Source organism: Gallinula chloropus (assembly GCF_964237585.1).
Source record: "Gallinula chloropus genome assembly, chromosome: 3".
Lineage (NCBI taxonomy): Eukaryota > Metazoa > Chordata > Aves > Gruiformes > Rallidae > Gallinula > Gallinula chloropus.
In genome coordinates this window covers 42,230,612-42,243,271 of record NC_140087.1, presented here as the reverse complement: position 1 = coordinate 42,243,271, position 12,660 = coordinate 42,230,612, and the positions used below count along the sequence as shown (strand labels likewise).

General features: G+C 45.1%; 1 protein-coding gene across 1 annotated transcript in view; it reads right to left on the bottom strand.

The window, feature by feature from the left end:
• Nucleotides 1–9,259, bottom strand: part of SLC35F3 (solute carrier family 35 member F3) — a gene marked incomplete at both ends in the record, with an annotated part of 174,873 nt that extends 165,614 nt beyond the window's left edge. Inside the window, 2 exons of the mRNA XM_084261681.1 lie at nt 8,665–8,894; nt 9,207–9,259. Coding sequence (XP_084117807.1) covers nt 8,665–8,894; nt 9,207–9,259 — 283 coding nt within the window. The remainder of the gene's footprint in view (nt 1–8,664; nt 8,895–9,206) is intronic.
• Nucleotides 9,260–12,660: the final 3,401 nt, after the last annotated feature.

The following is a 12,660-nucleotide window of genomic DNA, read 5'->3' as shown; positions in this document are numbered from 1 at the left end:
AGCATTGTACCTCTGATATTTCTAAAATCAAAGTCAAGGAAAAAAGATAAAACCCTTTGGGTTGTCACTGTTGGATCAGCTGTACTAGTCATTATTTATATTGCAGTGGGGCTGGTAGGACTTTGCACTACAGTTCAAAACTGAAAATCTGTTTGCTTCCTTAGATGTTAAGGCCCCTTTTCACAATCTATTGGACCAGCAAAAAGAATATTTAAATGCAAGATCAAGACTTTCTTAGGAAGTATTCAACTGTTTTGCTAACAGCCAGTTACATTCCCTTGTCTTAGAGGACTCAAAGATCCAAATTCCATTGCCTCATAAGACTGGCTTGCTGAGGTAATACTTCCTGCTGATTACTTGAGAACATCTTTACTTTTCAAAATGTCAGGCCACTTAAATTCCTACACTCCTGGAATAGCTTTCCAGCTCTCAGAAAAAGCCTGATTCTTAACATTGGCCACATATACACAAGGAAACAAAATGACAGGAAGCAAAATAAGGCAGATTTGGTAAGACCCTCAAGTTCAAGAGAGCATGGAGGTGTCTGAAGCCACTTACATGATATTTTTTTATAAAGGGACCTAGCCAAGTGCAGCACAAGCTTGCCAAAGTTTAAATAAAACAAAATCAGGGAATACCACCACTGCATCCCTCCTATCTATCATGTGTTTCGTGGAGTGGTTCATAAAGAAAATAGTTCTCTATGGCCTCACACGCAATCACAGCATCTGTTTCTTCCATGGATATGCTGAGGAATGAAACAACATGTGCCGAGTGAAGGCAATAAGAGAATCAAAAACACTCTGGGAAGAAGGTTCTATATGATATACTGCACAATGGTCAGCTATTCTCTAGGTAGGAATCATGATTTGCAGATAATTTTTTTCTCCATACAAAAGTCATTGTATGGCTGTTCTCAGAATAGTCATCATTCACAAGCAACAGTAGAAAGTCTATGGGTTCAGTTTCCAAAACAAAAAGAGGGACAGAAGAACACCCTGAGATGCTCCAGAGAAGGGTGATTTGCCAAAGAGGGGGAAATTGCCTTTATGCAACTTTTCAATCCCTCTCTTTATCCTGAGGCTTATTTGACCTTAAGTAAATGGCAGCAACTATCAGCAGCTTCAGATTTACACCACGAATATGAGACACAAAAACCTCATTACATTAAAGAGGGAATAGGACACAAAAACTCACCTTGAAGACAGCCATGACATGAGCCAGAATCTGGTAAAATTAGCTATTAGTCTAACGAGCACCACTGGTGATGCACAAAGTAATTTCAAGAGGGACAAGCATCTCGGAACAAGAGTCTGTCCTTTTGTGGCATTGTGTTTCAGCAATACTAGTTACACAACAGTATCTGATATTACAGTAGATCAGCACAGACTTTGTAGCCAGATTGCAAAGCCATTATCTTACATGATTAATTGCTTTTATTAAGCAAATCATTGATTTAAGTTGCAAATACAGACTGCAGCACCCTCCAGAACTATTACAGAGATTTCTCCTGATTAAGGCATGGCTTCCTATAAAGATAGCTCAAAAAATAAAAAGAAACATTTGTTGATAATTCCTGGTAGTTTCCAAATTCTCTTTTAACAAACTAGCTTGCTCCCTCATTATTCCATATCAATACAGAGTAGTTTGTGGGTTTAGCAGCAATCCATTATTATGGATTCAAAACATTGATTAGTGAACACATCTACATTTCTATTAAAAAAAAAAAATGAATCCAGTTCACCAGTGAAAGGAGTCTCAAATACCAGATAAATGCTCTTTAAAACTGCTAATATGGGCCCAGACTTTAGATAGACATACAACTAGCTGTAGTAGTAGGTTTTCACAATGGAGACTTCAGTGGTATGTTCTACTGAAATAGCAACATTCAATTATAGCATCTTTTAAGGTTATAAAACAAATGCTGGAAGCCAGCACACCCCTAATTGCTGTCCCATGGACTGCTTCCATAAATGGCATACTGCTGATGACATATAATTAAAGCTGCACTGGAAAAAAAAAAAAGAGTCAAAAGCAACCAATTAATTGGTGTAAATAACAAACAAGGAAAAAAAGAGGTGGTAATTTTTTGTTTCTTCCCTGTGAAATCTAGATACAAAATATAAAATATTTATCCAGCTGCCTAGTTAAAGTGGTGATTACTTAACACTGCACAATTAAAATTGTTTAGTAAACAAGTTACTAAATGTTCACTAAACATTTACCATGTACTAAACAATTCAAAATGTATAGTGAACTGTTTAATTTGTGATTTTGTTTGCCAGCAAGTAACTTCAAATTTAAAATTTTGATTAATGAAGGTTAATATTGTAACAAGAACAAGTTTTCTGCTTAGCATTGGCCAAAACCCACTTTCCTTAAATTGACAAATGTCAAAGAATTCTCATATGCCTTCTCCATTAGAACTGTCTTGAAAAAGAAACTTCTGAATGGGTGGCTGTATTTCAATCTCCCTTTTTCACGTGTATCTTTGCAACTGCTCAGTATTCATCATCTGTACTCTGCCCCATCTCATGAGGCCACACTGTACTCTTCCTTTTGGCCACTCATTCTCAGTTGCAAGACTACCTAAAGAGTTAAAGCCCACCGGGACCATTGGGTTTCCCTTCACACAAGAAATGTCTCCTGTAATACTCTGGGATGTTCACTACAGGCTTATGATGAGGTCTCTGAAACATTTTGAGAGGCTGGCTCTGGGGACAGTTCTTCTCAGTTACGACGAGTATTACATGTATGGGGAAATGCCTTTAGCAGTCTTTGTGTGAGCCGCCACGTGAATATAAATCAGTAATATCCCTGGTTCATGCACAACCACCCGTAGGTTTAGCTTGCAGCAGACCACTACAGCTGACATTTGGAACAACAGTGCTTTTAAATCTGAAATGCAATTCATTACCACAGCTTTCTTCTTCACCTGTAGCAGTGAACTTGTTTTCTTAGCTTTTCTTGCTAGCATAAAAAGTAGTTGTGTTTGCATTGACAATGAAGAACTTCAGGAAAAAAAAATTAAATGGGCCTCAGACATTGTAAGTCTGGCTTAAAAAGGGAGATAAAGCACATATTTTCACGTGTCTTCTAAGCTTCCGGGAGCAGGGGGAGCACATTGACCTATAGATTGACACTGGGGCGGCTACCCAAGCTTCTCTCCCGGAGCAAGTTATCTAGAGGTTATTCACTGATTTCACTTGAAAAGCAAGATTCAGGAACAGCAGTGTGAACGACACCATTAGTCATAAGAGCCTTACATTCAGTATGTATGTATCGGAAAGTAAGTAATCTGTTTTAGGTGAATCGCTTCCAGCTGGCCTGAAAGTGGCTTTCCCTGGAGAAAACAGTGCTCTTCAGCTTCTGTCTTTGAGCTTCTGGAGATTCCCGTGTATCACCTCAAAAAATAAGCTAAATTTTCACTTCAGATGCAAATACAGAAAAACAGTATTCGAATAAGTTTCCAGCATTACTATTTTTATCCTGATTCATATCCCCACTGGATTTGCTATTAGCGAGTGTGAAAGTTGCAGCATTCAATGGCACATGAAAAGCAGATCACAAGGAGAAACATTGTGCATCATCTGGAAACACTGGTCTTTAGCTGTGTAACTCATATTCAAATATTTGTAAGGATACAAGGCTCATATTTGACCAACACTACAATACTGTCTTGAAAGGCTACCAAGGTAACTCGGGCATATTTGTGCTTTCTGAGGAACGTTCAGGACATTTGTAAGCTGATGTGTTCCAGTACGCTACTTGTTCTTGTACTGGTGATAGCACTTAAAACCCACGTCCGGGTCAAGACCTACTGTGCTAGATGCTGGATGAGTACTACATTGAAATTCTGGGGGCATTAAGACTATGTGGTTTATTTTGTTATTGCTGAAATAGCTATGAAGAAACATCAAAAATAGAAACTAGCGTTCAAAGTAACAGTGAGGAACAGAGCCAGAGACGCTCAGTTACCAGCTACAATCTTTCCCTTTCACCTGAATAGCAGCATTCCACTTAAAAAGTCATCACTATTCACAAGGTCAAAGCCTCATAGAAATGTTCATTCACAAGCCATGAACCACAGGCTGTGGTCAAATCCTACTATACAGAACTGAGAGGAGTTAAAAGCACATACTATTTCCTTAATGTGCTTTCTACAAGTGGAGTAACTTCTGTAAGCACACAAAGTGAAGTGAATTAAAGTGGGAGGCCAGGTCATCTCTTGAGCATCTAAAAGGAGGGAGGGACCTGTATAATCTTGGTTTGTCCATAACGAGTCTATCTTCAGGAGCATTTGCTAAGGGTATTTGAAAGCCTCTGCTTTAGAAGAAAGACCCTAATCTTAAACAAGAAGTACAAGCAGGTGATCTGTAGGAAGAGGTAAAGACTGTGAAATAGGGATAGGTGGCCCAAGCCCACATGAATGTATTTAAAATACTAATCACTTAATGACAGACTGTGATGTTGAATCACTGCAAAAAAAAGACCTAGTTAAAGTAGAGAAAAATGAACGTTTGGCACAGGTGCTAGCTATGCCCATGTCAGGTGAAAAGAAGCACCCTTCCAATTCCTACAATAATTAAAACAGACAAGTCTTTCATACATATCAGTGAGACAGTTCAAGAGTTTAGTGACACCTGAACTTCTCAAGTATGGAAAAGTTCCTAGGGACTATACTTCTGAAAATACTTAGAAACCTAATTCCTGCTGACTGTGGTGTGAAATAGAAGCTTAAAATATGGCTGTTCATCTCCAAACCTGTCTTTGTTATTAAACTGAAGTCACAGGCTTTTAGACACAGAAATTGTGGTAATTTACTTAACCTTCATGAAAGAGAACAGCATGGCAAATACAGCCCTAACGATGGTTTGATCTCCATACAACAAAAAGGCTGTCCCTGGGATTTACAAACTTTGTGGTGTTGTGGGCTTTTTTCCAAGCAAATTCTTTGATCCCTATGTGTTAATTTAAAAATTTTGAAAGTCAATTAACATACCTCTTGTGGATAACTAGGATTTCACAAATACTGAGCTCTCTTATTGACCTAGCTGCATCAGAGTTCTACACTCTGACTGCATCTTATGTAGGTTTATCTTCTCTGCTTTTGCATTTGAGAAATCAAATCAGATGCCACAAGATAGTTCCCATGGGACAAATGTGAATATTTGATTTAGACTGGTGAGCAGTTATTCACAGAATTAGTTACCCTGAAAATCAATAGTAAGAATTTCAGAAAAATGAGAACTGCCAGATCAGATCAGGATCCTATCCTCTTTCTGAAGGTGGGCAGATGCCACACAGGAAGTGCAAGGAAGTCTCAAAAAGAAGCCCCCTCCCAGCCTAAGATGGGCTAATTTGAATTCTGAATAATGAAGTTTAATATTCTCTGCAATATTTTCCCAACTTATTCCAGATCTTGTCACTGCTACCAATTACAAGACAGTAAATTCTTGTTCTCAATAATAAATTATGCAGTTTCTTAAAAATAATTTCTTTTTTCTATCAGTTTTTAATTGATGGCTTTTCAGCTTCATTGACTGTCCACCTGTTTTTCTCTAATGACACAAGAAAAAAACCTCTATCTCTAAGCAACACGTGCCAGGACTTTCCATACTTTTGTTTCAACCTCCTTAAGGCAAACAGCCAAAACTCTTGAGATTCTTTGTAGATTGTCTGTACTTTTTCTCCTTACTCATCTTGGAGCCTTCAGTAATCTCTTTTAAGAGGCAGTAACTAACATTACACGGTACATCCCCAGGCCATACCACTACATTCTCTGAAGACATCGTAACACAGAAGTATGTCACATTATCCCACTTCCTAAAATCAGGTTTGCAAGAGCAGTCAAACAGCAGAGGTCTTCCCTGAGCTGTGTAAAGTCCCAGACTATTCCTTCTCACCAGCTCATGTCATGATGTGAAACTCTGTATGGAATTTTAGCTTTTTCAGGAAACACGAGGCTTCTATTTGTGATAACTGAATGGCATTTGCTAACATCTGGCAATTCACCTGGTTGCATCAGCATTCCCTAAAGTAAGGCTGAGTCCCCTTGTTCTGTCCAATGCCTAACAGTTGGTGCCTTCAGCAGCTTTTCACTTCTTCCTCCCCTCTTTCCATCTAATTTATAAGTATATGAAATACTGGAGTTGATCCACAACCTTGAGGTATCCCAGTACCTTTCAAATACTCAGTTTTCCACAACAAAACTAGTCTCCAAGGAAGTTTTTGGGGTCATGGCAACACTACCTCTGATTCTTTTTCATAGTTTCCTTCGTGGACTTTTGTTTAAAAAACAAACCAAACCAAAACCCAACCAACCAACCAACAAAACCCAAACAAGAAAACCAAAACACCAACCAAAAAAAGGCAGGCAACCAAAAAACCCTACCAAAACCTTTCTGAATGTCTCAAACAATTTCATACATAGATATACACATATCTCTGTGTGCGTGTGTGTGTGCGTGTATATACATATTTATATATATATAAAAGCAGCCTAAATTAAATATGAGAGGAATACACTTCAGTGGGAAAAAAAAAAAGCAGATCTGGCCCTATAAGTGATTTAATTACAGTGAAAAGAATGTCACTGAGAGACAGACCAAATCTGCATCTAGATCACGGACTTCTTTTCCAGAAAGCCAGTCCATTATTAACGCGCTCCATAACTAGTCATAGTGCCAACAGCACCTACATGTCTATGAGCATGCAAAATAAGGTGACAAAAAGTATCAGGGTACAAACTGAGCCTAATAAAAATTGTTTGTTGATAGTTCTTGGGCCAATTAAATCTTCTACCTGGAAACCCACAAGGAAAATCTATATCCTGAAAGTAAATGCATAAGCCCAGATTGAAGGAGTATCTGCAGATGTTTCATGGTAGCTGTTACAAAGTTTACTTCCCATTTTTATGATCTGTGGAATTTACATCAGTTATTCAGCTAATGCAGACCAACACAGCTCTGCCTCAGCCCTGCCATATTATACCAACCAGAGAGATGGGTCTTTTCTTCTGTGCGTTCTACATTCCTAGCAACTCGGATTTTAAATTGGCAACAACTTCACATAACCTATTATTTTTAGACATATATTTATGAAACTCTGACACTTTGTATATTCAGCCCCCACCATTACAACTCAAGTATGTAATTTTGTTATTCAGAACGAGTTACAAGAGAAACTATAACCAGAATAGCAGGTTTAGGCTTGCAATTAACTTTTCCAGACACAGTTATAAATTTCAACAAATAGGTTATAATTGAGGAGCCGGCATGACCTCTATTATTTCAGAAGACTCAGCCATAGCAGCTCAGTGCGACTTCAGCCGGACTATTTAGTCGCTGTGTCAGACAGAAGCCCCAACATCCAACTCACTCTGGCATCAGGATATGATCTGATCCTGAAAAATGTCCTGAAAAATCTTTACTCTCCAGAATGGTCCCAATCCAGGCAATGGAATTGCTCTTAGAGAAATCCCATGCTCCCTCCTTGTGAGTAAAGTAGCAAATATCAGATATTTCTGTCATAATCACAATCAGGAAACATAAAAGGCTCTTACAGAAGAAGTCTTAGAATACTTATCAATAAAATCTTATAATTGGGCATTCAGGGTGGCTTGTTCATCACAGAAAAACTGAACTGGTATTGTGTATCACACTTTTTTGTATCATTCTCTTCCATTATTTAAGCACGCTGCCAAAGAGATAATCCAGGAGTAAACATTTCAGAACATTTGCACTTAACACTTAGGAAAGCACAACATAAAAACATCGCTTTGTCAGAGCCAGCCTTCCTAGCCAAGCAATGACTTCTGTTGCAGCAGAATTGCTTTTACAAGAATAAAACCCCCGTGATGTTATGAATGACATTAAGACAACTGAAATACCTTTATGACTTCAGTTAGTAGGTAAATTATTCTTAGAATAATAAATGGCAATCACCCTTGTAGTGCTGAAAGATGGACAGGAAATAGGATGTGTTAAAGGCAAGCATACTAGTTGCTATATTACAGCAACTCAAGGTATCTCTTCCTTTGTAAATGAGATACATAGAGGAATACAGCTCGGGCTCTCTTCATTCCCTGCCTTTCCTTATCAAGTGCAGGGGCACGGAAGAAAGCAGTTCCATTTGACACAGGAAAAGGCATAACGCTCAGGTCGAGCGCTGGGACAAGCCGACAGACCCCCAAAACGGTGGGAAGACGCACTGATAACAACGCATTACTCGAGAAAGCTGCGTGTGCGTGAACGCCCTCGGGCTCCCACTCAGCTCTCGCAAACAAGGCGACCAGCACCGCTAAGTGTGTTTGCAACTTGGAGATAAATATTTAACCTATTTCCTTAACGGAACGTCTCCGCCGCCGCCACGGCCCCGCGCTCCAGCGAGCCGGCCGCCGCTGCCGGGGGGCCGAGGCCACACGGGCACGGAATTCTTCCCGGAGAGCGGGACCGCTTCCAGGGGGGCGAGTCTTCCCACGGGGAAAGCGGCCGGACAGCCGCGCCCGCGCCGATCAGCCACTCTGCACCGCCGCAAAGCCCCGGTGCTTGTGTCGTGTGTCCGGGTTCTGTTCCGTTCCGTTCCGTTCCGTCCCGTCCCCGTCCCCCACCCCCCGCCCCTTCTCCGCCTCGCAGCCCCACGCCCGGCCGTGCGGGGACTCACGTTTGTAGCTAGCGGCCCAGGGCTGGTAGCCGTAGTAGCCGGTGATGCGGAGGATCCGCTCCTCGATGGAGGTGAGCCCCACGGAAGCGCTGGTGAGGTCCTCCACGGAGCGGGACCACTTCAAGTCCTCTTTGATGGCCTCGTCCACCACCAGGTACTTCAGCTGCCGCAGCTGCGGGCTGATGTCGGACAGCCGCCGGGGGCTGACATCGGGGGAGCGCCGCATGCCGCTGGGGGCCGGGAGAGGGACGTCAGGGAGGGGGGCACCGCCGCCCCCACCGCCGGGGCCGCCGGGCTCCCCCCCTGCCCCAGGCGAAGTTGGCGGCAGGCAGCGGGGCCTCCGCCGGCAGGTGAGCGGCTCCGGCACCCGCGGCAGCGGCGCCGCAAACTTTCCTCGCCCCCCTCCGCCGGCCGGACCGACCCCCGGGAGCGGGCGGCGCCGTCGGCTGAGGTAAGGCAAGGTAGAGGTGAGGTGAGGTTGGCTGGCGTGTTCCCGACCCTCCCGCCACCCCCGCCCGCCCCGGCCCCGCCGCGGTACTCACAGGGTGGCGGCTTTGCCCCGCGCGGAGCCGTTGGGGAACTCCCGGATCCCCATGGGGAGCAGCAGCGATGGCTGGGGGGCGCCCAGACTTCACAGCGGGGCGAGCCGGCGGCGCTCACCGGCCGGGTAAGAGGCGGGGAAGGAGCGGGAAGGCGGCGGCGGCCCCCGCGGCAAGAGAGCCCCCGGGCTGGCAGCGGTCCCCGTCAGGAGAGGCGGGCGCGGAGACGGACGGACCGCCGCTGCCGCCTGCGAGGCGCTGCCGCCTGCGATGCGCGGAGCGCCGGCGGCGGGGGCCGGGCAGGGCAGGGCGCGCTCCGCGCCCCCCACCCCGCTCGTCGCCGCCGGCCGCCGGCAGGGGGAGCCCTGCGTCCCCGCCAACGGCCCGTGCCGCTCGCCCCCTGGCGGGCCGCCGTGAGGTGAGGGGAAGGGAGGCGGCCTCGCCTCCCACGGGTAAGGACCACTCGCGCCCTACTCGGTCGAGGACGGGGGAAGGATGGGGAGTTCTCGGCGCCCGCCCCTGCGCTTGTTGTGCACCGCTGCCGGGGAGGGCTCCGGTCAGGTGCCTGGGGCACAGCCCAGGTGCTGAGGGAGCCGAAGCCAGCGGGGCGTGAGGTGGGGCCGGCCGCCGCCCGGAAGCAGCGCGGCTCCGGCGAAAGGCAGCGTGGTTCGTGGCGGTGCCTCCTCGTCCGGCGGCCGTTATGAGGGATCGATGGAACAGCCGTGCGGGGAAGCCGGTGGGCTGTGCCCCTGCGGCGAGGACCGGCGGCGGGCAGAGCGGGTTTGCGTGGGGCGGTTACCGGTAGCCCGGCAGAAAGGGTGCCCTCCCCGCCACTCAGGAGCAGCCGGGGGGTGTGACAACCCCAGGGGTGACCGGCTTGAGGTGGCCATGGGTCCGACCTGGCAGCCAGGGCCTCCCCCGTTCCTTGTAACGCTGCCGAGCCAGCACCACCGACACCCCAGCTTTCGCCAGGCAACGCCTTCTGTGGTTACTGTTCCTAAGCGTGCTACCCGGACGGGGAACACAGCACGAAGTACCCGTGTGAGCACAGGTGGGCATCATACAAGCTCTTGTTCACAAGCAAAACAAAAAATCCGGTAATAGATACTCATCACCTGCAAATAGAGGTAGCTGAGGTTAAAGAATATTCTTGTCTATGTCTCTCATAGGAAAGAAAAGATGAAGTCCGGGGAGAAAAGGTTGTTCACCCCTGCGCAAGCAGAGTTTACCTGGAACACTACACCACCAAGGTATTGAATGTGGAAGCGAGCTGGTATCAGTTAAATGTAACCTTTCGCTGTCTCTGAAGGTAACGTTAAAGGATCACTGCGCTGTTATCAGAAAGACAAGCTAAAAAAATCTCCAGCAAACTAATTATGATCTTAAATATACTTCTACAAAGTTATTTCGTGTCCTGTACAACCCTTATTTTGAGCCTATGATGGTGAAAATACTTATTGCTGTGGAGGTCAGTTCCAAAATCCAATACAGGAGAACAGTAGCAGTGCAAGCAGAGGGAAACCTTGCACCCGCACAGTGACAGAGCTCCTTGCAAACCTGCAAACCAGCGCAGAAGGATGATTTAGGTTAAGATGAGAGGATGAAAACGCAGTGCTCACTAAATCTACAGATACTGATTACTGGCTTAATTTAGGTCTCTTCAGGACATTTAGAGCACAAGCAGTGATAACAGGCATGAATGGGATTAAATATTTCAGTCAGGCCTCTTAAGCTCAGTTTTATTCCAAGTGCACAGCCCATGCTTTCCCTGGCTTTCAGCAATGGAGGATAGGATTTCATCTGAGAATTGCCTGTAATACCGCATCTATCTAGCGTCAGACTTCTCCATTACTGCAGGTACCAGGTTCCTAGAGTGCACTAAGTATAACATAATACGTGTCCAGAAATGTGAAATCTTGCATTGGCTCTGCTCAGCACAGGACTGATTCACACTGGCATGAGAAAAGAGTTTGTATTAAGTTCTGAGCCTCAGCGCAAGCAAATGTTTCCAACAACCAAGCACCACTGCTGACCAGCCACGCAGTGACACCTACCGAGTGCTCCCTCGCCTCTCCGCATAGGCTGGTGCAGAGCACCAGAGGCTGGGTCAGCCCTGCCTCTATGACTGAAGTAGTCAGCTGCCTGTTTTCTGCAGCCCCATTTCAGACTGTTTTTCTGCTGGGGATTTTTCTTTCCCAGCTGCTGTCACTTCAAGGTGTAAATTAAATGACACATGGGTGTTAATACTGTCTCGTGTCATGCAGGCAGGTGACTTCAGACAGCTTGGGCAGCAGTGCTGACAAACTTGAAGTGAGCATGCATTTTGTGAGAGAGGAAAAAAAAATGCATGGGAGTGAAAGCCTGTAAAATTCACTGAAATATTTAATAAAGATGACATTTCAAAATTTTATTAAGAGGTGATATCAAATTAACTTGTAGGGTCTCATCATACACTGCTGTAAGTGATGTTTCTACTTTAAAAATAGCAGTTGCTGGGGACAAGAATGTTTACTTGGCATGTGTATAGTTTTTTAAAGTTTATGCATTGTAGCTAAAACTGAAGCATGACAACCTGGCGTTGGCCATTAAAAGATAAAGTATAGGATCCCATGTAATTTCAAATTTGTAGATTTATGGAGCTACTTAAGATTTTTAATATGAGGAGAGAAAAGTATTGTAGTATACTGTTGTGGTGTTACCCCAGCTGGCAACTAAACTCCACACAGCCACTTGCTCACTTTCTCGCCCCTGGCAAGTATGGGGGAGGGAATCAGAGGAGTGAAAGTGAGAAAACTCGTGGGCTGGGATAAAGACAGTTTAAAAGGTAAAGCAAAATCCAGGCAGGCAAGCAAAGCAAACCAGAGAATTCTTTCCCCACGCTTCCCATGAGCAGGCAGGAGTTTAGCCATTCCCAGGAAAGCAGGGATCCCTCACACATTAACTGGTACTTGGGGAGACAAACACCATTTCTCCCAATGTCTCCCCTTTCCTTTTTCTTTCCCCAGCCCCTTTATATTCTGAGCATGACGTCATATGGTATCCGATACCCCTTTGGTCAGCTAGGATCAGCTGTCCCAGCTGTCCCCACACAACTCCGCATGCACCCCCAGGCTGCTCGCTGGCAGGGCAGTGCGAGAGGCAGCGAAGGCCTTGGCTCCCTGGAAGAAATACTCAGCAGCAACAAAATCTTCCCTCTGCTATCAACGCTGTTTCCAGCACAAATACAACACACAGCCCCTTACCAGCTGCTATGAAGAAAATTAACTCTCTCAGCTGAAACCATGACATACACTAGCAGTGCTACCAGGAGTAAGGAACAAGTTCTAAAGAAAAATTTTCCAGTGTATACCTATTGTAAGGAGCAGTGGGCAAAGTGAAGCAGGTTTTTACTCAGAGTTAAGGTTGGAGGCACCTAGCATGGTATGCAACACCAAACTGGAGCCACTATAAACAGCTC